Here is a 25,980-nt window from a genome sequence, read left to right as displayed (position 1 = left end):
AGTCTGGAGTGCAGTGGCATGATCTTGGCTCACTGCAGCTTTGGCTTCCCAGGCTCAAGCAATCCTCCCACCTCAGTCTCCTGAGTAGCTGGGACTACAGGTGCACCACCATGCCCAGCTAATTTTTTTGTGTATTTATAGAGGAAAAGTCTCACCATGTTGCCCAGGCTGGTCTTGAACTTTTGGGCTCAGGCGATCCACCCACTTTGGCCTCCTAAAGTGCTAGGATTATAGGCATGAGTCACGTGCCCGGCCTAAAAATTTATTCTCTAACAGTTCTGGAGGTTGTAAGTCTGAAATAAGCCTTACAGGGCTAAAATCAAGGTGCTGGTAGAGCTGGTTTCTTCTGGAACTCCTCTCTTGCTTGTACACCCAAAACGCAATCTATCAACAAATCTTGTTGGCTCTATTTTCAACATAGACCTACTCTCCGACAACTTCCCATCAGTTTCACTGTTCTGACTCAGTCCAAGCAACCAGCAGCCTTCACCTGGAGTACTGCAGTAGCATCCTGTCTCCCTGTTTCAGCCCTTGCCTTCCTTCAGCCTATTTTAAAAATGGGAGAAATGATCTTGGTCAGGGAGAATCTGAAGGCGAGAGTTGAGTTATTATTTATTTGGCTTTATGACTAAAGAAGCCTCAAGTTGTCTACAGAATATGGAATTGAACCTCAAAAAGGCTGAACAAATTAGCCACAAAACCATCTCTATCCAATTACATCAGCTGACTTATTGAAGGAAAGGTGGTGCATCCAATGGCTTTAGGAACTGGTGGCAACAGTAGCCCTGGAGAAAGGAGAGAGGGGAGTGAGACATCAGGAGGAGGAAGAAAACAGTTCAGAGAGACTCATTGCAGTGAGGGTCATGATGATGTGATAAAGGAGGCTTGTGGAGAATCCAGACCCTAGGACCCGGGGATCTTCAAGATGAAGAGACAGAGCCTCTAAGGGCACTATATTCCCTGGAGAGCAAAATCAACAATCACAGCATTGAAAACATAGTAGCTGAGCTTCCACTGGACAGGGGACAGGGGTGTTGTGAGAGGGTAACTATTATTTTCCATTCAGATGGAGCATTTGTATGAAGAAAACTCCATGCCTATGGCTATCTGTAGACTTCTCCCCTGAAATCTATACTTAAAACATTTTGTTATTTCAATAACTTTAGGGGTACAGTGGTTTTTTGGTCACATGGATGCATTGTATAGCAGTGAAGCCTGGGATTTTAGTGCACCCGTAACCCGAATAGTATACATTATACCCAATAGGTAGTTTTTCATCCTTCATTCACCTGCCATTCTCCCCCTTTCTAAGTCTCCAGTGTCCATTATACCACTCTGTATGTCTTTGCATACCCATGGCTTAGCTCCAGCTTATAAGTGAGGACATGTGGTATTTGGTTTTCTATTCCTGAATTACTTCACTTAGAATAATGGCCTCCAGTTCCATCCAAGTTGCTGCAGAAGATATTATTTCACTCTTTTATGGCCGAGTAGTATTCTGTGGTATGCATGTAACACACTTTCTTTATCCACGCATCTATTGATGGACATTTAGGTTTATTCCATATCTTTGCAATTATGAACCATGATAAATGTACATGTGATAAATGTACATGTGCAGGTGTCTTTTTGATATGACTTCTTTTCCTTTGGGCAGATACCTAGTAGTGGGATTGCTGGATAGAATGGTAGCTATACTTTTAGTTATTTAACTTTTATTTAACTTTTAGTTAACTAACAATTAAAGTTATTAGCTGAATCTTTACTGTGTATGTTATAAAGCAGTTAATAATATACAAATGTTTACAACATCCATTATAAGTGCTAAAAACAAATACTTTCTGGAAGGATATATAGAGTGTTAGTGATTTTTTAAAAAGTGGCCATAAATTATCAAAATACAAGTGAAACTTCAAAGGTCCCTTCAATAATGGAATAAGATGCTCTTATTTTGGAGGCTAGATGGCAAAATCTCCTCCTTCTCAGGTGAAAACAGGGCTGAATATATTCTCAGTAGACTCTATGTCATCATCATTTTGCTATCAAAGATGAGACTCTCCCATATGTCAGACTCACCAAAATAACATGGCCATTACTCAGGAGGAGAAGGGGATGAGCAACAGTAACTGAACTGACAACATAGAATTTAAAAAATATTAAATATATAATATTTTAAAACTGTATCTTTGTTGTGCTAAAGTTAGCACATCATGAGGCTTATAATACATGTGTAATCAGTAAGACTCAATTACAGTAACAAATAAATGTGTCCTGGGACTACTTAGATCTTTAACAATCACTTCACATATTTTGTGAGTTTTAAAGTATTCAGGCAAGATGAGGAAAATAATAAACAGATGAGGCAATTTAGCTTTGAGAAGAGTTAACATAATTTAATGGGTATAGTTTAGATAAAGAGAGGCTAAGGAATTACAGCAATTACTGAAAAAATCCAAATAGGTACCTGTATTGAACTAAGGGAGGTGAAGAAAAACAATTTCCTTCATCTGAGAATAGTAATAAGTAGCAGCAATAATCACCTAAAGGTAGAAGAGGAAAATAGCTATGGTAGAAAATAGCAGCAAATATGTTGGGAATAATGATCATTCTGAGGAGCCATGTGAGGACCACTGACGGGATAGTGAACACTAGAAATCCTCAAGGCGGGTTGAATAAAAAGCATTAGTCAGGCACTCAGACCTCTCCTCCAGTTTCTCTTTGGATATCTGTGTTCTCCATCAAGGACATCATTGGTGCTTAAAGGATGTGCAAGTGACTAGGGCAACCATGCTGAAAAGGTTGACAGTCTCAGAGAGGGGTGGACACTACAATCCCCACCTCTATAGTGATTGCCACTGGGGAGCAAAAGGAGGTGACGTACAAGTGCCAATGCCATTTGATGCACTTCTCAGCCATAAGGTAAATAATATTAGGCAAGTTACTTAATTACTCTGAGCCTCAGTTTACTCGTTTGTAAAATGGGAATAATAGTTGTTTTGCAGGTTTATTCTAAGGCAGGAAGTCCTAATCAGGGTCCCTTGGGGGTTGATGCACTTGGAGGAGGTCTGTGAACTTGAATGGGAAAAAATTACATCTTTATTTTTACTAACCTCTATGTAAAATTTAGAATTTCCTTTAATTATGAATATAAGCAACAAACTTCAGTAGTATTAGCAAAACCTGTCACTTTGTTGCTGGTAGAAATCATATATCTTTTCATATCACATTAGACTTGTTGCAGAAATCTCTAAGTATTCTTTATGTTCATCATTGCTTTGATATCATAGTCACAATTAAATAATCCTTCAAGATCTTGTTTAATTCATTTGGAAAACCACATATATAACTATATCGCAAATTTAGCTTAAAATTTTTGGTAACTATATTTTAATAAAATTCATATCCTTGTAATACTATGCATTTTATTTTATGCATTCAAAAATATTATTTGAAAAGAGGTCCATAGGTTTCGCCAGATTACCAAAGTGGTCCGTAGCACAGCAATGGTCAAGAACCTCTGTTGGGCAAATGGTAGCTTTATTAGTAAGGTAATAATGGTGATGATGATAATCATTCATAGTATTATTATTATTAAACTCAATGGAATTAATTTGCCCTGGACATGTGGGTTGGAGTACTGGTTCTGTCACATAATAGCTAAATGACCCTGGCAACCATTAATCTCACTGAACTTCATATCCTCATCAAAAAGAAAGGCCTATTTAATAGGGTTGTTCTGAGGATTATATAAATTTAATATATTTATTCAAAGGGCTATAATATACCAAGCTATTCTGTTCTCTTGAGACATTGTTATTACCAACAAAAGTGACTAATAAGTAGAGTAATCATTACTTAAGTTGCTATGTAGGCCAGGACACTTTTGAGAGTGAAAGGGGATTCTACTAATGATTATGTCAGGAGAATGGGTAGAAGCTGGACTCAAGCAAATCAGGACCAAAAGGCTACTTAAGTACAATTTTTCTGATTTTTTTTAAATGGGGTCTTGCTACGTTGCTCAGGCTGATCACAAATCCTGGGCTCACGCAATCCTTCTGCCTCAGCCTCCCAAGTAGCTGGGATTACAGATGTGCGCCACCACGTCTGGCTTGTTTTTCTGATTTTTTGCATCTCCTGTTTCTGCCACTATAAAATTCAAAAGATAAAATACCATATTTCCCTAAATGTAAGAATCACAGTATTCTCCTTTTTTAACATTTTGGAAATTGGAATGTATCTTGTTATTGATGCATTCCATAAGAAACTTACCAAAGAAACAAACATATTCATTGTATTGTATTCATATATTCATTGTCATTGTTTGTCCACATGCAAACTTCATCACACAGAAAGGGCCCTGGATAATGTATTTTACACTTCACTTATTTACACTGGTATCAACACAGATCATTAAATTTTAAATTACAGTCCATAATTATTGATTAAAATTCTTCATTATATTTTGATGTACACAGAAGATTGATTTTCATGTGTGAGGCAAAACAATGAAAAACAATAGAAATCGCCAAATCTTCAGAATAGACTCTAGAGTGTTCAAGGTGAGCAAAGACTGGTGCAGCCAGCCATGAATCATGGAGGCCTCCCACTCGGGTACTGAGCAATTTGTCAAAAGCTCCCTGAGAGTTTCAGGAGAAGCTATATGGCTTATAGAAATATTAAAATTAAAAGTAAAGTGTAAAAAACATAACCAAATTGAAAGTACAGAGGAAAGACGTGTTCAATATGCCTTGTAATAGGCTGCCAACCACAAGGGTACACCTTTAGCACCTTGTCAAAACAAGGAGCATGGGTGACACAAAGTGGCCTGGCACCTTAATGCCAATGCTTCACTGCTAATGACCAAAGGGTTCAGAGACATCTGCAGACTCTGGATTGAAGGTATTTTAGACATAGATTGATTCTAAAAACAAAAGTGTTGGGCACTGTATGATATTGTCAGTTTAAAAACCCCTGTGCATTTAACGTAGTTTTATTTTTCCTGAAAATTTGTATTAATTTTAACCGTACTGCTAACAATTGACGATCCTTAAATCAAAGAAATGGAGAACTGAATACCTTCTAACCCATCTCAATGTGTCACTATTGAGTTTCCACTCCCCTTCCTCAAGCTCTACTATTTTCTAGTTTAAATTTGAGAATACAATTATTTGACATTCAGTTGTTCTAACTGGGGAGCTGCTAATGGTGGTTGTGTTTTAAAAATAAAAGTAAGTTTATTTAACTGTTATTCATAATCTGATTGCTTTGAACCACATTTAAGAAAAGCAGTACAAGCCAGACTGTCGCAGCTGGCAGCTCTGCCCTTTGACATTGTTTGGGTCTCCTTCTCAGTAATAATATACTCACATAAATATCACTGTCCTATTTTAATGGTAAAATATCTGCTAAAAGAAGGAGGTGTATTATACACATAAATTTAAAAGGCATTTTTCACCTAATCAGAGTAGTCATAAGAAAAAAGCACTTCACTCCACTTGAAAATTTCAATATTAAAGTCCAGACTTGCTGGTTCTTTTAAAGACGATGATAATTTATTACTTCACACATGTCACTTCCATATAATGAAATAATTAGCTGGGAAATTATATTTGCATTCTCAACACTTTTGTACAATAGGAATGTCAGTATAATTAGGCATTAACTACAATTTCAGAGAATTGAAGGTAGCAGCTTTGTGTACAAGTGAATATTTTTTTTTCCCTTCATTTGCTCCATTCTTATCTTGGTGATTCAGAAAAAGATGTTTAAACAGAGCCTTTCAATGAAAGCCATCACAAAAGTGTGCCATATTAAGGTAATTGCCTACAAGATGAGAAGATAGAAATCTTTCTGCCAAATTCTTTGGAAACCAATGGGCTTCATGCCTTAGGCACCAACAATTTGTTAAATTTTTGAATATGTCCTTTATTCTCATTTTCCGTTCCACCTCTGTTGTATTAGGCTTTGGCAGCTTGAGCTCTCTAAGAGGGGCAGCTCCTGATCACAGCCACCTTTCATTGAAGAAGAACAAACACCAATCCATTCTGGCAGGTGCAGTTTTCCAATACATTCAGAAAACAGTTTGGGAAAGAAAGTATTAACAAACTGAGCTCTCAACTGTGAAGAAAAGAACATGTTAAAGGTTACAAATAGTTTTATCTCCTGAACAAGGAAAGAATGAATTAGAGTCCACTTTTTTAGAAACTAAAACAAAAGTGTTAAATTATTTGTGCTTTAAGTTTAGTTTGCAAGTAATATTTAAATGTCTCTTTTGCAATTCAGAATTCATCCCATCTCCCAGTCATTTATCCTTCCTTAGTGCTTTCATGCAAGAACTACTAAGGCAACTGGGATTAAGGGACTTTAACTTTTGGAGACCTATAGCTACTTTATTTTATAATTGCTCCCCCAGTCTTCTAAATTGTATCCTTCAATTAAGAAATCACTAAGTGGACCTGGCCAGGAATATTCTCATTGTCTGATAGTGTTAAAAAATACTGACGTACGTAAAACCTCTATCCTTGGAGATCTTTAAATATAGCACAGGTAGGGGTCCATTCTGGTGTATCCCTGTCCTTGGTGTTTCAGGAATGGTTATCCTGAAAGAAGAAAGCCAGACTTGATTTTTGGAGGGTCTTCACGTATAGAGTGTCTAAGCTCTATACACATGGGAAAGATATATAAACAGACATATACACGCATTATTTCCATCTCTCAAAGGTTAGGGTTCTATTCTCACTTTTATTTGAAGATGAAGGCAGTGGGAAATGTCCTAGGGTAGTATGTTAGGGTGCCTCTGCTCTGACTGCAGTCCTTTGAATAGTGAAATGATTTTAACATTTATTATTATTAGAAACAGTTTGTCATATCATTAAAAGATCTCTTTGAACTTTTTAATTTTTCTGTATTTTTTAGCTAAAACTTTACCTAGAAAATGCCCCAAACTAAAGGAAAATTACACTGACGACTGAAGTGTTGTTGGTTATTTTTTTAAAACTCATTGTAGCAGGATTTATAGAATTAACTTCATGAACAAATACAAATATTTATTTTTATACCAAGAAAGTGTGAATATAAAACATTGAGAATTACTAGTGACAACTGATGTCTGCATGGTTACACAATATCCTTTGGCCATTGTATAGGATTGATACCATGCTATACGTATTTTAAACTAAGCACCTTGAAGCAACTTCTCCTTTCATCTATTTATATGTTACTGATTATCCAGCATTCCTCAATATACTGCTGTGTATGTCCTTCAGTTTATGACAAATTAGTAGATATCTACATTTCAGATGGTGACAGAGAAGTACGTGGTCATAGAAGTCATGGCTGAAGTCCAAGTTCAGGCTCTGCACCTTATGGGCTGTGCTATGCAACCTTAGGTACATTCCTCACTTCTTTGAGCCTCTGTTTCTTCATGTGTGAAATAAGGAAAACAGTACATGGTCTGGCAACCACCAGGGTCATTACTATCATCAATGACTTGATGTCCATGAAAGTGTAATTTATAAATGATCACATAGATGCAAGAGATTATAATGCCATCTTTTAAATGGTAAGAACTTGTTACATATTTGTTTGGGAAATGGGACCTTTCAAAATTCTTGATGGTTTCTTTTCTCTCTGTAAATCTATAAAAAAAATCTCTAGTACTGAATTTTCAGATCTAATAAAAGGAACAAATTACTTTTCCTTACGTGGAAAAAATGGGCAATTTTCACAAAGCACTTTTCTGTCGGTCTACTATTATGTTCCTTTCCCTTTGACCTTTCCTAATTCAAATGACAAAACAGTTTGATTACCTCACATTTGGCTCTGTGAGGTATAATAAAGTATTTTCCAGAGCTTTGGAGGGGAAAAAATGTCCAGCTATGGCAGTGAGAGCGGATGGATGCCGTACGTTCTTTCAGCCCTCAGTTACTACCTGGAAAGTTGCCTGAAACACATTTACAAATATGGCACTGCCTCTGATTTCACAGGGGAGGGAGTGCATCTGACTGGATGAGTTTTATTAAATGAAACTATAGGAATCTGTAAAAGCACATTACACTCCCGTTTTAACTAGTAACAGAAATTCTGTTTAATCTTAAATAAATCATGTGATGAAACCACTTTAAACCTTTGTTGAAAGGCCTTGTTAAGCTCCCTAAATTTGAATTGTTGTTTATACATGTTTTGCTGTGTGGGGTATAAAAGCTCTTTGGAAATGGATTTTGAGAAACTCTCCTTTAAGACAACTCTGAAACCAAAACAGTTTAGACAAACTGCTGGTTGCTAGGGGCAACCTCAGCTTCTAGAATGAATAATTACAAATGTAGGACAAGCATTTGATGAGAGTACACAAGAGAGAGGTCTTCTGGAAAAAAAAAAAAGGAATAGAAGTTCTGATCTGCTTAGGAAAAAAAAAAGTATGCCTTTGTGTTTTTTACACACATAAGTGAGTCAGCAGAAAATATAGATGTGACCCAATTGATAAGGAAATCAGAAAGCTAGACCAAGACCAGCCTCTCAGGGCACACATGGTATCTTTAAGACACCACAGGATTTAGTTAATATATTCAGGAATGATCAAGTAAGATGAGTAGCAGAAAGAAAGACAAAAGTGCTCAGTTTGCACTCACAACTATGTCTAACAATTCAGGGGCTCAGTTCCCTGCCTGATCTTCAGCCCTTTAAAGTAACACAGTTTGGGTATCGCCCATCCTGGCTTCTGGATACCGCTTCTCAAAGTACAAAGTGGATGTGCCAGCCAGGAGCTGCTTTCTGGCATTGGCTTTGTGAACAGCCCTGCCAGTACTTCTGCCCGTGCACTCCTCAAACTGTCTTAGAGAGACCATTCTTTGATGTTTACGTGTTAGTGTCATGGAAGCACAGAAATCCACAGTAACCAGAAGTAGAAGATGAACTTCCAGAGGGCTACTGAATACCCAAAGACCTAATGATCTTTGGGTCACTTGGGAAGAGCCTCTCTCCCAGAAAATAATTCAGGTTTAAAAAAGAAATACTGTAAGCAAACCAATGGACAAAACTGAGATGTGGTTAAACAGTGAAATTGCCAAAATGTATTGGAATGTTCATTTCTCTAAAAGACCCTTCTATATGTGTAAACATTTAAAATAGATATCCTTTGAAATATATTTTCCAGTACACATTTAGCTATCTTTATAAAGGGTTCTGTTCTTGCTTTTAGAAATACTGGGGAAGTATGTTAACCTCTTCCTCCAACAAGGTAATTATGCCTGTTGTGTGGCTCAGTGGGATATAACTAAGGCACTAGACTGATCTGGTGATGGTGTGTTCTGTTGGCCAAATACCTACAGGGAAACAACTGCAACCTCGTTAAATGCTAAGCTTACCAACAGTCCTATTATTAGCCTACCAAGACATAATCTCTAAACGTTAGAATTCCACTATGTGCTACAAATCTCTTTCACTAAAAGCTGTGACCGTGATATAAGAAAAGGCTTCAGAAGAAAGTTTTCTAAACTTCTGCCTTGTAACAGTTTAGAACAGGTGTCAGTAAACTATCTGACCTGCCTTTATTCTTTTTTTTTTTTTTGTAAATATGGTTTTGTTGGAACACAGCCATATTCATTTGTCTAGTATTGCCCATAACTGCCTACAATGAGAATTGAGTAGAGAAACCATATGACCTGCAGTCCTAAAATCTTTACTATCTGGACCATAAAAAAAAAAAGTTTGCCAGCCCCTGATTTAGAAAACAAAAGGGCAGAAGACAACTTCAGGCAAAATAAAATAGTGCTGGTGATTGAGAAATGGTTTGCTGCCTCAGTAACTTAGTAAGGCCCCAGTACATGTAATGAGATAATTTAGTCCCAAAGCCTCTGACCCATGCAGTTCACTTGTGAGCCCAAGGCATGATGCCTCAGTTCAGATTTGTGCATCCTGGTGTGCCAACTTGATTTCCTCAGGAAGTTCATGCGCTAGATATGCTATGTGTCCTTCTGGGTCAGGTCATGACCTGGTTAGGAGTAGGGAGGCACTGAGGCAGAAACTATTTGTGCCAGAAGGCACTCTCCTGTTTAAGCTGGTAAAACAGACTAGATACAAGCTGAAGCCATTCTTCATGGTTTCAGGAGGGGAGAATAAATGCCAGCCAAATAATTGACAGGAAACCTCAAAGTTTTGGCACAACATTCTTAGGAGTAACTTTAAAAGGCAATTGTTTTACTTGGCTTAGTAATGGTAGCAGAAAAGTTGGGATATTTCTCTTTTCTTTAAAGGTACTGGGCTAAAACCAACACTCAAGTCAAACTTCACTATAATCTGAAACCATAAGGCATTAAATTAAAAAAAATTATCTCAGAATGATAGGCAAGGTCTTGCTCTCCTAGAAACATGAAAAAAATTCCATTCTAGTTGTCATAGTCTTTTTACTTTAAACTATTTTCTCTCATATAGAAAAATATAATAAAAGCCAGTTAAGAAGGATCCCTTCTAAAGAGCGATAAAGGAAAGAGATGAGTTGAAACCTACTCATGTTTATTCGCAAGGTGGTATATGATTCTCCTAGTATCAAAGGGGATATTTTGATAGCTCTGCCTAGACTGGCATACATTGATATATAATTACCATATGTACATAAGATTCAGAAGTCCCCTAGTCATAATGTAATTCTACACAAGAGAAAGCAAACTCAAAAGACAATCCTTTCCTTTTTTTACAAATATAAAATCCACAAATTCTAATAAGACCCTTAAGAGCTCCCAGGTGTGCAGTATAAATCATGTGAATATAGGAACTACAAGGGCTCCAGACCAAGAAAACACTGAGACAAATGAAATTTAAACCAATTTTGTGATGTGCTTGACAGACTAATGCAATATCTAGGCCCTGAAAGAAAAACACAGGATGCATAAAGGCCCAGCAGTAATGATTGAGACAATAACCTCTGATTAGTACATCTATACTGCACGGAACATTAAAGATATAAGAAAGGCTGTGCTGAAGACATAGTCCAGACACAATTATGTTGAGTGAGTACATCAGCTCTATTATTTGTATAACCAGAGCTCAACATGAGTACAATACCCTTACTCTAGCAGTGTCACTCTATCTAAATTAGCATCATAGAGAGGAAATAGTCAGTAAAATGAAAATGCCAAAGAAACACATTTGCCCAGATAGCACGAAGAAGTCTCAAAAGCATTTCTAACATATTCTTTTATTTTAGAGTGAAACTTGAAACCTAATGCAGGTTGGGAAGCTGGCAAGAACTTCACTGCTAAAAGAAGCTAACACTTTTGTGTATTTCTATACATAAAGAGGAATTTTTGTTCCTTAGTATGACAAAACAGGAAATTCTGACAAAATACTCAATGTTGCCTTTTCAGTTTTAGAGTTGGCTAGAGTTCAGATAAATTCATGTATTTGGAATGACCATACATCCCACCCCTCATTTAATAAAGCCTATTTAAAATATTGCCCCTATTAATGACTACCAGAACACAACAGCGTTCATTATCCCTGTAATTCAATTGCCAGAAGTTTGTGCAATAAATCAGGAAAAGGTTAAAATATTTTTCATGCCAGAATAAGACATATCAATCTATTTTATTTGATTACCTTGTGTAATGAGGCTTTTTCGAGGCCAGATTACCTTACTCATTATAATTATGCCAGATCATATTTTTCCTTAAAATGGAAATATTAACAAATGCCAGAAATCCAGTTGAAGCTAGGTATGTTTTTTTCTCCTTTGTCCATTTCAGGACATGAGAAATGACATCCTGTTCTCCTTCCAAGGGAAGAGAAGAGAAGAGATGGCAGAGAAGAGAAGAGAAGAGAAGTGAAGAGAGAAGAGAAGTGAAGAGAGAAGAGAAGAGAGCAACATGATTCCCATGAAAAGCAGATTAGGCAAATGGTACCTGGACAACCCTCACTTTATTCACTGATTTGAAAATTCAATAAACTCATCTATATTTTCAAATTTCAAAGTCAAATTCCACTCCTGTAAAGAAACTCTGATTCACTAGAGTGCAATAATATGCTTCTCTATGTGGTAAAGTTTCCTTTTAAGTGAATGCCAGCTGAATTTAACCAATAGAGTTCATATTTTTAAAAAATATAATTTATCAATAAAGAATAACATAAAGGCATTTTCTGGACTTTTCCTCTCTCCCTAGAATAACCTCTTTTCTGGGCATAAAAGAGAAATCTTCCTCCTCATGCCATTTGAGGGAATTGTCCTCCCCTTTGGGCTCCAGTTGAGTTTCAACAGCCCCCATGGGTTCTTGGGAGTCGGCCGTGGTTACGAGCAGGACAGCATTTCTATGTCCTCCTCTTGCCAAGATGTTTCTCTAAATTGAAATAAGGTCCTTCCAACCATGAACAGCCCCACAAACCTCATGCAGGGTAAAAAGGCCTTTGGTCTCCCTGAAATCATAAAGCAGAACACCGGAATGAAGATAGTCTTAAGGCGGCCAGGCACGGTGGCTCACGCCTGTAATCCCAACACTTTGGGAGGCCGAGGTGGGCGGATCATGAGGTCAGGAGATAGAGACCATCCTGGCTAACACAATGAAACCCCATCTCTACTAAAAATACAAAAAATTAGCTGGGTGTGGTGGTGGGCGCTATTTGGGAGGCTGAGGCAGGAGAATGGCGTGAACCTGGGAGGCCGAGGTTGCAGTGAGCGGAGATTGCGCCACTGCACTCCAGCCTGGGCGACAGAGCAAGACTCTGTCTCAAAAGCAAAAGAAAACAAAACAAACAAACAAACAAAAAGTCTTAAGGCAAGAAGAAGCAGGGAGGGCAAAAGAATAGTGGCCATTAGGAGTGGAGTCAGGACTTTTCTTGTAACTCTTCAGAACAGTACTTTGAAAAATATAAACACATAACACCTATAAGAATGGCTAAAAATAAAAAGGCTAATGATACTACATACTGGGAAAGATGGGAGCAACTAGGACTCCCACATGTTGTTAGTGGAAATGTAAAACGGTACAACTTCCCACCTCTTCAGCAGTTTCTGGTAAAGTTAAACATCACCTATCATATGACCCAGCAATTATACTCCTAGAAAAGAAAATAAATACATAGGTCCACCCAGAGATTTGTACATAAATGTTCATGGTAACTTCATTTATAATAGCTAAAACTGGAAACAACTCACATGTCCATCAACAGAATATTCTTGCTTCACTTGTCCTGGAGAATAAAGAGACTGTGGTATATTCACACGATAGAAAACTACCCAGTAATAGAAAGGGATGGCTGGGCATGGTGGCTCACACTTGTAATCCCAGCACTTTGGGAGGCCGAGGCAGGTGGGTCACGAGGTTAAGAGATCGAGACCATCTTGACCAGCATGGTGAAACCCTGTCTTTACTAAAAATACAAAAATTAGCCGGGTGTGGTGGCACACGCCTGTAGTCTCAGCTACTCAGGAGGCTGAGGCAGGAGAATCGCTTGAACCCGGGAGGCGGAGGTTGCAGTGAGCTGAGATCGTGCCACTGCATTCCAGCCTGGGGGACAGAGCAAGACTCCATCTCAAAAAAAAAAAAAAAATAGGGACAAACTACTGTTAATGCAACAACATGGATAAACTGCAAAACCATACTGTTTAGTGAAAGACGTCAGACTCAGGATTATGTACTGTGTGGTTCCATTTATATGAAGTTTAAGAACAGATATAACCAATCTGGAGTTACAAAGGAGCATAGTAGTTGTCTTTGGTAGAGTCGGAGGTTGATTTGAAGGGAATATAAGGAAACTTACTAGGTAATAGGAATGCTCTATACCTTGATCTGGGGGATGATTACATAGGGGTATACGTTTTCCAAATTTATTTTGCTGTGTCCTTAAGATATGTGCATTTACCAAATGCTAATTAAACTTCAATAAAACAGCAAGAAAAATGAGTTGCTTCTAAAAGAAGCTTCTAAATAAAGCACAAACAATATACTGTCCATATAAGTAATTCTCAAGCTTATGTGCTAATATCAAGACAATCAAAGACATGGTGAAAAGGACTTTAAAACAAGGAGAAAAAAATTAACAACTTATTGAAACATGTGAACTTGCATTTTCTTAAGAACATGTGAACTTGCATTTTCTTAAGAAGAGAAATCTTTTATGGGACTTTCCACTATGAACTGTTAGAGGCATGCTGAATGGATCTCAGGAATGATTTCTATTCTAGTGAATAGTACTACAGTGAAATATTCAACACTTCCTGTTTGAGTTATTTACTTAGTAACTGCTACTAAAATGCTTTTAGACCATTTTTGAGCCAAAGTTTGTTTCCTTGAAGTGTTTTAGACATTATAATAAAGTTGCATATGAATTTCAAAACTTATACACAAGCTACAAATAGCCTCACATACTTTATAATTTAATAAATTGTTTAGTAAATTTAGTAAATTCTAGCACTTATTATAATAATTGAGCTGATATGTCATAAGAAAGCATAATTATGAAGTAAAGGTAGCTTTTAATCCAAATACAATTTTGAAAATTAGTTCAGCAATACATTTTACCACATAATTTAAAATAACTATTTTATATTTTCTGCATATATTAATTACAGTACAGTGTAAACAAAGATATATTTACTAAGGAAAGGATAATGAATATTAATAATTCATTATTCCACAAACTGATTTATTATTAAAATAGCCTTTGTAGAACTTTTGCTGTTGAAAAGACTTTGTGAGGGGGAAGAAAGAATGTTACATTCAGAAAAACAAAAAGAAGAAATAATAATCTACATATTGTTTTTCTCCATAGCTAGTGCCATGTAGGTTTAGCCAACTTTATTATTAAAGACTGCCAGATAAGAATGCAAAAAAAAAAAGATTGTGCATGCAAGCTTTTATCATTACAATAATATCTTCCTACAATATACTTACATTGGATAATATTAGGCTCCAAACAAAATTTACAAAATTATATTTTAGGTCATACAAAGGATAAAGAGATCATTGTATACAAATAATGTGATGATATTTTATGACTTTTATCATTATAGACCAGCAGTAGGTAAGCTTTTTCTGTAAAGATCCAGATAGTTAATATTTTAAGTTTTGTGGGCCACATACAATCTCTGTAGCATAATCAGCTAAACATATGAAAAAAATTCTTAGCTTGAAGTCTGTACATAAACAAGTGGCAGGCTGGATTTCTTAGCTTGAAGTCTGTACATAAACAAGTGGCAGGCTGGATTTCTTAGCTTGAAGTCTGTACATAAACAAGTGGCAGGCTGGATTTGGTCCATCAGCTATAATTTTCTGATTCCTGACATAGATCACTAATAACCATAACTGTATCATAAAAATGTTAGCAGAGTCATTTAAAAAGTTCACACCTTTTATTTCTACAATCACTAAAATAGATCTCCCCACCCCCTCATAAAAGTTCTGTTCTTATTTGGTATCACCCACACCAATGCCACAGGCAGACCTCGAGACTCCATTATCATCCATCTAAAGGGGAGCAGCTGTCCCTTCTCTCCCCTCTTGATCACTGGCTGAAATCCACTTGCTCTGCAAGGATTAGGTGTTGCCTCCTTCCTCACGACTAACATGCCATAGTGATTTCTCCCTTTTCTAAATCCTTTCCATTTACTCTGTTCAGCCTTTACACCATTTGGCACTTTGTCAATGATAGCATCCTCCATAAAAATAAAATACTTTTAGTACATTATTTAAAACTTCATTATATATGGTTTGTTATACTTTCTTATGTGTGCGTTTAAAGTTATTTTTGAAGTAAAATGTAAGGTCCTTCTGGTCAAAGACTGTGACTCCTTTTCTTTTCTTTTTGTGTGTTGCTAGACAAAGGCATCCTGGTAGTGGTGAAGATGAGTACTTTTAGGCAGCTCACAGAGCTGATCTCAACTTTGAGCAGCATGGGAGGTAAAGACCTCAGGGCAGTTGGCCTCTTGTGCAGCTAAAGTGTTTGGAAAGCCAGAACAAAGTGAAAGGAAGACCCTAGAGTGGGTCAGCTTTCTGCCAAAGATAGAGAATATAGCTATAGAATGCTCCCAGCCTACAGTATAGAGCTGTTGTTGGGAAATGGCTGCTCAGCCAGTGCCTGTATGCCCTAGCCTCTCACGCAGTTGGACTACATGACTAGCTCTTGCCAATGGAGTGTGAGTAGAAATGATGTCAGCCACTTCCAGAACTGTCCCATAAAAACCTCCTACTATCCCCCTGCCTGCCAGCTGGATGTCAATACTCAAAGGCATATTAAAGCCATGTTGTTAAAGGGTATGTCAGCTTGGATCCCTGAATACCTGTATAAAGCAGAGCCCTACTGTAGATTGGATGTTAAGTGAGCAAGGAATATATTTCTGGGTTATGTTAGGTCATTGAAATTTGACCCATTATTTGTTTCAGCAGTTAGCATAACCTTATTTGGAACAGATGATCTCTCTGTTGTGACTGGAGTGAACTGGATATTGTTGGACTGTCTGCTGGCATTCAGTAATGCCACAGAGAAGTCTAAAGACAATCTAATTTACCCTTGTTGTTTGTGACTTGCTTATTATATTAACTTTTAAGTTAAACTCAGCCACCTTTGAAATGAGTATAGTCTTAGTAATGTCAATATCAATATGCTAATCATAAGAATCCAGAATAAGTCCTTTGAAATTGGCTGTATCATGTAAAGCATGCACAATGTCTTTTTAAACGTGAGGTAAAGAGTTACTGTAAAACAAAATGCCAATGTTTTCCCTTTCTGGAATTTCTTCTTTCTATCTCTGAAAATGCAATGCAGACTAGCCACCAACATGAAGCTACATTTGTATGGAGGCAGCCTGGATGCTGTCAAGATAAACTAGTTCTGTTTATGTGATTGCATGTTCTTTGAGTGTGTATATTTCTGCCAACCTCAGAATTTTAGGCATTTCCGATTTCATCCATGTGCTTTGATAAGCTACAGTGAAACTCACATTACAGAAAAATAAACCTTCTTTTTTCACATTCTAGGAATTTCAGTGATGATAAAATTTTTAGATCAATTGCAATTTAAATCCAATTTTTTTCTTGGAGTAGAGTGTATTACTGAGAATAAAAGAGGGCACGGTGGTTCACACCTGTAATCCCAGCACTTTGGGAGGCCAAGGTGGGCAGATCACAAGGTCAGGAGATCGAGACCGTCCTAGCTAACACGGTGAAACCCCATCTCCACTAAAAGTACAAAAAACTAGCTGGGCGTGGTGGCACACGCCTGGAGTCCCAGCTACTTGGGAGGCTGAGGCAGGAGAATCGCTTGAACCCGGGAGGCGGAGGTTGCAGTGAGCCAAGATTGCGTGCCACTCCACTCCAGCCTGGGCAACAAAGTGAGACTCCATCTCAAAAAAAAAAAGAACAGTTCTTTTAACTATTCTGTTTTTTTTATAAAGTCCAATATGTATAGAATTTTAAAGCTTCTTAAAAATAAGTTACTCTCTTGCCTCGAGGATAAAGTCTGCACTTCTAAACATGATTCATATGTTCTTCTTGTTCAGGCCCTTGTTTACCTCTCTGTTCCACCCTCCTACCACTGTGCATCTTGCATTCTATGCAGCAGCCACTCTGAATTCCTTTCCATTTCTCTGGTGTGCTTTCCTCTGTCTCATCTCCTGCCTTTGCACACACAGGTCCCTCTGCCAAGGTGCAGTACCCACCTCCTCCCTCCCTCTCCATTTTCCTTAGCTTACTTCCACTCAGTCTTCAGGTCTCAGCTTAGATGTAATTTCTTTCCCAGAAAGACTTAACACCTTATAATTTAAGTTAATGGTCAGTGTCCTTTAGAATGTAGGCTTTGTAAGGTCAGGGTAGATCTTTTTGATGCTAACATTAATGCATAACATAGTGTACGGAACATAGTACACGTTCAGAAAATATTAATTGAATGTTGCTGAATCTAGAACAACCCTTATATGATGTTGTGGTCTACCACAACACATGGAAAATGATGTTACTGACCTACCAACCAAAGGACACTTGTCTTGAATTATGTTATCTCCAGGATCACCTGAGGCCAAAAGAACTAAAGTGGTGAAAGAGTAGGGCATAGGTCATAAGTTGTCCTTTGTACAGTAAATAATTGTATTCAGTGACCAAATTCATGACTTGGAACTCATTATACTCTGACTGAAATAGGGTAACAGAAACTGACTTTGAAAAACAAAAAAGGTCAAAAATAACATACACACAATTCACAAAAGAAACCCTTCCCTGATCTGGATAATTTAAGCAAGATTTGCTTCTTCTAATCTGGACATTCAGGGGAAACCATCCAGCAGCAGCAGCAGACCAAATGCTCCTCTCTGGGCAACCATCACTGCTTGCCAGCATATGCGCATTGATTTTGGAGTTCCTCTTTGAACTAACATTTGACTTGATCTAGAGTATTTCTGAGCTTGTATATTTTGCTGTCTCAAAGTTTGCTCTTGATATTAATCTCCCCATCCCCTCTCTTCCATGTGGTCTTGTATTTCTAATCATGACCATCCACAATAACCTTCCTGCTTCAAGCTTCACACTTGTGTAATGACAGCTGGTGTCAAACCAAGCTGTCCTCCACATTCCTGGGACAGAGGCCTGTGGCTGCTGCCATTTCCACCACCATCATGGCAATGCTCTTGGCAGACTCAATGACTCGGAACCTGGCTCTCAAACGCCAAGGCTTCTGGGAATATGGCAGGCATTGAGGTATGGGGATAGGCTCGGTGGGGAGAGGGAATGTTTGCCTATAACTATTTCTCTGACATACATGAATACAGCAGAACTAGGGAGACTTTTAAAAAATGGCAGCATGGCAATTGGAATTTTTCTTTGGCCTCAGACTGTGGTGTAGAAGAAGAAAAGCCCTCAGCTCTACACCACAGCATCATCGGTTTACCAGTGCATTCTCATTCACAGGGCTGGAGGAAGAAGGCTCATACAAGGGTGTTTCCTAGGGCCAGTTGACCAGAAAGTATTATTGAAGTCTTAAATGGACAATGAGGGGGATTTTTGTATATTACATGTACAAATGCTTAGCAATCCATGGCTGGGTTTTTACCTTGTGTAACTGATAATACTGGAAGGCACCAACTCCACCTTGTTCTTCTGCAGTCCAGAGCACCAGCCGCAGAGTCCTCTTTGGACGCAGCCCTGGGAAAATAATAAAATAAAAAAAGTGATACTTTAGTTGATTTTGAATTTTATAAAAAAATGGCAGGGTCCCTCATCTGCCTTGTGGAGGAAGGAGGAAATCAGAGGCACTCAACTCTCACTGGTGTGGTTGTCTCCTTCAGGGTATGGCCAGCACAGCAAAGGAGCAATTTCAGGGCTGATCTCCAGGCCAGGTTAATGGAGAAAGGGGTTGTGACAAATGCAGTTTGCAGGCCAGAAAGTGAGAGCCTCTCATCACATCCTTAACTTGATATTCTGCCCAGCAGAACCCAATGGATGGCCAAGATCAGCGAGATATTAGATCATATCTGGAAGATGCAGTTAGGATGACCCCAAGCAGATTGTGGGGTCTTTCAATGATCTTAATTGAAATTAAATCATTTAGGTCTACTTCAGGATAAGCCGTGTAGGAGATTACTTTTTAGTCTAAATATACAAGCATAGCTAGATGCTCATGCTATCCTCAGTAATGTAATAACTGAAAAGCAGATGAAACAGTTATGCTTCTCTATGGCCAATTTCTTCTCCTACTTGGAAATAGAAGGTCATTTCCTTAAGGTCAATGAAAATTAATTGAATGAGGATGATATTTATTGACCTTATTACTGCACAAACAGTAATAAGTGGCAATTTTATTGACTTGTGATACAGCTTGGTGGCAATTTTATTGACTTGTGATACACAAATTTGTATCCTGGACTTATTAAAGTCTGTGGCAGATGAAGTGGCTCCAGAACAATTTTTGGCTGACAATGTCAGCTCAGTGAAAGTTACCTACAAGGAAGCTCTGTTTCTGAAGTTAAAAAAATGGTGACAGTGTGCTTAAAGTGCTACTTTGTGACCAAGAATTAATATCTGTTCTGATTCAGACTGATAATGGCATTTCTGAGAAATAACAAAGGCAGAAAAATGTGAAGCTGTGCTTAAATCTTATTAAGAGGATTTGTTTTCCCACCTCCTCATGGGGAGCCATAGGGAAGGGTTAAAATGGACTTTGAGTGGCTCTGAGATGGACACATCTCAGATGTGTGGTTATATCTCAAGTATAACCACATATGTGCTGCCACCCAGGTGTGTGGCTCTTGAAGGAACCAGCTGGCTAACTGCAGCCTGGATGACAAATGCTTCTGGGACACAGAGCTCTCTCCTGCCTCTTCCAGGCTCCAAGAGGCACTCTCCTTTCCTAAGCCTAAGGAGCTGAAAAGGAGGAGCTACAGTTTTTCATGAAATTGAATATAGTTGTGAAGTCACTTTATACTTCAGCATGTTAACATAATTTAAAAAGCATAGGTTTAGGATGCAGGCCGACCATAGTCGCAGTTAAAACATGGACAAGCAATTTCTACTTTCAGTTCCTCAGCAATCCCATTGGTGTTTCCATCTAAGTCCATATAGAATCCAAATTCTCACCTTGGCCACTACTGTAGTCTGAGCCCCACAGTTGTCTGGATTGCTGCAGTGGCCTCCTAACTGGGCTTGCTGCTGAAGCCCTCATTTCTCTTCAGGTGATGCTTCACACTGTAGCCAGGAGGGTCTTTGTAAAACCTAAGCCAGATCATGTCATTTCTTGGCTCAAAACCTCCAATAACCAGAAGTAAGCTTCTGGAAGACAGGGATCTATGCTTTTTATTCATTGTAATGTCACCAATTCCTAGATTGTTTGACACACATTAGGTGCCCAATAAATGCTAATGATGGAATAAATAAATGCAAAGCTTAGTGTCTTGATTAGAATGAAATCTGAAGCCACTTCTCCAGTCTCATCTTCTAAAAGTCTTCTGCTAGCTCATTCCCAGGCAAGGTGTTATATTTGAAAAAGGCAGACAGATCTGGTGAATCCTGCTATCATTAGGCACTAGCTGTGTAACTACTGGGAAATTTATTTACCTGAACTTATGCCTCTTTATCTGAAAGATGAAGATAATATTATGTGCCTATGCCATAATCCTTTTTCAAATTAAATGAGATGTGATAACACGTGTAAAACAACCCTGAGGCTGGCATGTTATTGGCATTCAATAAGTGAACAATAAAACCATATAACATACTTTCACCTCACAGAGTAGAAGGAACATCTAAATGCCCAGAGAGGAAATTCTTCCAAAGGCCGTTGAGTACTTGGAGAACAAGAATTCTAGAGTACCCACTGCTTGCTCCACAAGTCAAACCACCTGCCCACATTCATAGCACAAACTTAATAAACTGTTGTCTGATGAAGAAATCTAATCAGGATTGCTAAAGATAACAGTCTTTGGTTTCTTTCAAAGGAATGTGCTTAAAGTCAATTTAAATGAAATGACTTGCTTGTAACATAGGTAAAAATAAGAAAGGTTAAAGTACTATTATTGTTTATAGGCTGCAAATAAAAATTCTAAACATTTTTTAAATCCACAAGAAAAGGAAAAAATACACTTTCTTTTTACATATCTCTGCACCTACCAGTAAAATATTACCAAATTATTAAAATGACAAAATTCTCTAAATAAGAATAAACAGGCAGCACAGGCTATAGAATATTCATTTTTTAAAAGCAAATGCTCTGAATATCCGTATAGATTTTGTGTGCCAAGTGAAAGTTATTATCCTACAGGGTTAGTCTCCCTTACATTCCAAATCAGCCACATGGCCAGTGATGTATTAAGGCAATAAGGAAGTAATTGATTTGAAGTGAGGAACGCTAAGGCCTCAACACAACAGCATAGTTGGTGCACAGCTGGCCCTAAAAAGACTAACAAGCCTGCTGAAGCCCTTGAGAAGCTTAGTACCCATTAGTAGGGAACCCTAGCACCTACTTCACACAGTGAAGACCTTAGGAAGAAGTTAGGAAGCCAGTGGGTTAGCAGATGTTGAGTCCAAAGTCTCTTTCTACTCTGACAATCTGATTGTCCCTGAACCTAAGAGAAATGAGTGAGGCTTCATTCAAGAATTAGACCTTAAACCTAGTGGGGAGTTCAGGTCCCCAGGCTACCTAAATCCATGATGGACAGTGTGGGGTACAGAAATGCATTGGCTGTGGAGTCTGAATGAGCTGTTTTACTCCTGGCTCTGCTGCTTCTGGCTCTGTGAGATGAGATTAATTATAATACCTAATCTCTTCATCTATATAATAAGGAAAATGGTAATTGCCTGATGGGATTGTTATGAAAATTAAATGAAACAAAGCAAATGTATATCAAGCATAGTCCCTGGCACATAGTAGGTTTTCAAGAATTGTTTATTAGCTTCTCTCTCCATCACTCTAGACCTTTCTGGTCAGTGCCAACAGTCACCAGGGAGAGCATGTGGGAGAACGAGGTGAGACGCATGGTCCTCAGACCGCTTCCTTAGGAGCCCCAGAACACCTTTGTTTATATAGCATGCATAAACCCAGCCAAGGGGAAACACAGATTTCATCTAACCTGTAGGAAAACACATAACTTCTTTCAGTACAAAAAGCTCCCTCATCCCAATGTAGAGCATATACAAATCTAAATAAATAGGAACAAGTTCTTCCCTTTTAAAATGAGGGTCAATCAGAATGTTTAGTTTTTCGATAAAGTCAAAAGGCTAAATATATTTGAAATCTGAAGACAATTGATATAAGGACATCTACATTTATCATTTTCAAATGATAGAATTTATTGTGTATCTTAAATCCAAACTAGTTTTAAAAGCCACAAGTCCTAAATATATGCAGGAAAGCAACAACAACAACAATAATAAAGCAATAACAATGATAGCAACAAAACAAAGTGATATGAGGTCAAATGTAGGGAATTAATTCTGTGGCAGATTTGGGGTAAGTGGAAGCTCTGCTGTAAGCCTGGCCCCCATTCTGGCGCTGGCTTGGTAGCATGCAGCTCCAGTCCAAGGCAAGCACATAAGGGAAAGTCCTAGAATTGGAAGAGACAGGGAGGACCCTGCCGAGTCTTAGCTGGCTAGGAGTCAGGTCTCATTGAGGTTTTGTTAGAGGAGAGGCAATCAGTTCTCCCATAAATATATAGAAGTTGCCAGAGACGCCTTGACCTCCTGGAATCTACAGTATGATTTCCAGATAATGTAACAGTTTATAGCCATCATGGTTTTCCTCTAAAGCAACATAAACTACCAATAATGTGTCAGAACTTGGTTTTGGTTTATGAAATAGGATATACATGCATTTCATTTTCATTTCATTGAGGAGAGTAATAATAACAGGGAGAAGAGAAATGATGAAAAAGATCTCTTTGGACCTTGTTTTTTTCATTATTCTTAAATTTAAAGAATTCTGAGAGAGAACTATCATTAAGCTGATAATTTGAAAGGTCAGTTGACTGTCTTACACTTGCACAAATAGAGGGGCAGAGTAAAGTAAAATAAACTTGGCTTTCAGCAGAAAAAGATTAATCCAGCCTTGTAGACAGCTTTCCTAAATCATGAAATTTATAGAACACTGTTTGTTAACAATATGTATTGACCCCAATACCCATTTACTATTCGGTTGCAGCCCTCCAGAACTATAGATAACTATCATTCTTCCTTCTGTGATCTAACTTTGCAGAGAAAACACAACTTCCTTCTGCAGTAAATATACTCATTTTCTACTAGTTCACAAATACACCTGTTGTCCCACTCTCTTTCAGCAACAGCTCAGAAGAGAGTGTCTACACTTAAAGAGATTTATATTCCTGCAATAAACTTAACTAATAAGAGTATAGTATCCGAGATATAAAATTAAATAATGACATGGTAGTGTGTGAATTGAATGACAAGAGGTAGTAAAGCAGAGAGGTTAAATGCATGAGTTTGGGGGCTGAGACCTCTTTCTGCTTTGGGCAAATTACATAATCTGTCATATAATTTATGAGCACATTATCACTGATAAAATAGGCATGGTTAGACAAAAATTAATTATTTTAGTGAAGTAAACTGCAACTACTTCTCTTTAAAGGCAGAACAGAAGATCACCTTGAAGAAGATCTTTGTTCTTGGAAGAATCCCTTGGTGTCTTTCTTAGTTATGTAAATATAAAGCAATTAGGCATTTTGGGGGAGCATTAGGGCAGGGCAACAAAATGTTTTTTAAACTCCATCTTGCAAACTGCTACCTTTTGAGCCACCCCGAGAAACAATCTGCACACTTGGCAGGAGGAGAATCCGTGTGGAAAAAGGAGCCCAGGGCCTTCTGGAGGAAAGCCCTACCTGTCCTCATCCCTGTTTCCTTGAACTGGAGGCTGGGGATGAGAGACCTATTGGGTCAGGGTGACACTGACTAAGTTCCCAGAGCAGGGAAGCTCCTGGAAGCCATGGAAATAAAGTGATCCTAAAGAAGGGAGGAATCTGGGCTGTTGATCTGGGCTCAACAAAATGGCCTTAGGTTCTAGGGGAAGGACTAATTTCAGACTAGCATGAGGCCAACTCCAGAAGCGCCTCCAGACCAGCCAGCCTGGCACAGTGGTTACGATTTAGGGAACAATGGCTGAGGATGGAAATGTAAACAAAGAGAGTTGTAACCTTGTCACCCAAAATGGGTACCCTGTGACATGGATGTGCAAATGGTCCCATATAGCAGACACCAGAGAGGGCAGCAGTCACAGACAGATCCAGCTATGGGCTTCTGCAGGAGGACTGACCTATTTGGCCTGAGTAAAGTCAGGATTCATGGACAATTCAGGGGTAGTGGGAGGGATCTCAAGAGGAGATAATAGACTTCCTGCTAATCAGCCCTGTGGAGACTTGGGTGATTAACTGTAAAGAAGATTAAAGAGATGTGATAATATGTATAACCTGTGTTTGTGGAACAGGTCTTAGCAGCTATAATTTCCATAATTCAAAGGCAACAGTCCTACCTCATTATAATGATTAAGATTCTATTAGCCAGGAAAATCACTATTAATCACTGGTGAAGCAGAAACATTATGACTCCAAGTGCATAAAGGCCATTTCTGGCCTAGCCCAGTTTTCCACTCTCATCCTCTGCTTCTGCTTATTGTATTTTTTATTTTTTTTTATTTCCATAGGTTATTGGGGAACAAGTGGTGTTTGGTTACATGAGTAAGTTCTTTAGTGGTGATTTGTGAGATTTTGGTGCACCCATCACTTGAGCAGTATACACTAAACTCAATTTGTGGTCTTTTATCCCTCAACTACTTCCCACCCTTTCCCCCTGAGTCCCCAAAGTCCACTGTGTCTTTCTTATGCCTTTGCATCCTCATAGCTTGGCTCCCACATATGAGTGAGAACAATGTTTGTTTTTCCATTCCTGAATTACTTCACTTAGAATAATAGTCTCCAATTTCATCCAGGTCACTGCGAATGCCATTAATTCATCTCTTTTTATGGTTGAGTTATATATATTATATATATAGTGTATATATACACTATATATATACTATATATGTACTATATATATATCCGTTTTTGGAATTGCAAATTGTGCAGCTATAAACATGTGTGTGCAAGTATCTTTTTTATTTAATGACTTCTTTTCCACTGGGTAGATACCCAGTAGTGGGATTGCTGGATCAAATGGTAGATCTACTTTCAGTTTTTTAAGGAATCTCCCCCACTGTTTTCCATAGTGGTTGTACTAGTTTACATTCCCACCAGCAGTGTAGAAGTGTTCCCTATTCACTACATCCCCGCCAACATCAATTATTTTTTGATTTTTTGATTATGGCCATTCTTGCAGGAGTAAGGTAATATCACATTGTGGTTTTGATTTGCATTTCCCTGATCATTAGTGATGTTGAGCATTTTTTCATATGTTTGTTGGCCATTTGTGTATCTTCTTTCGAGAATTGTCTATTCATGTCCTTAGCCCACTTTTTGATGGAATTGTTTATTTTCTTGCTGATTTGTTTGAGTTCACTGTAGATTCTGGATAT

At 38.1% G+C, this 25,980-nt stretch overlaps 1 protein-coding gene across 5 annotated transcripts in view; it reads right to left on the bottom strand.

The window, feature by feature from the left end:
* CPQ (carboxypeptidase Q) overlaps nt 1-25,980 on the bottom strand; it is a 585,190-nt gene that overhangs the window by 183,551 nt on the left and 375,659 nt on the right. For all 5 annotated transcript variants that reach the window (XR_008527671.2, XM_054560984.2, XM_054560983.2 and 2 more), the window contains 1 exon segment: nt 19,024-19,115. Coding sequence is in view for 4 of the 5 variants with exons in the window: in XM_054560984.2 (XP_054416959.2) it covers nt 19,024-19,115 (92 nt within the window). In the remaining variant the exon portion in view is untranslated.

This window comes from Pongo abelii, chromosome 7, assembly GCF_028885655.2.
Source record: "Pongo abelii isolate AG06213 chromosome 7, NHGRI_mPonAbe1-v2.0_pri, whole genome shotgun sequence".
Classification (NCBI taxonomy): Eukaryota; Metazoa; Chordata; class Mammalia; order Primates; family Hominidae; genus Pongo; species Pongo abelii.
This window is presented reverse-complemented; position numbering and strand designations above follow the sequence as displayed.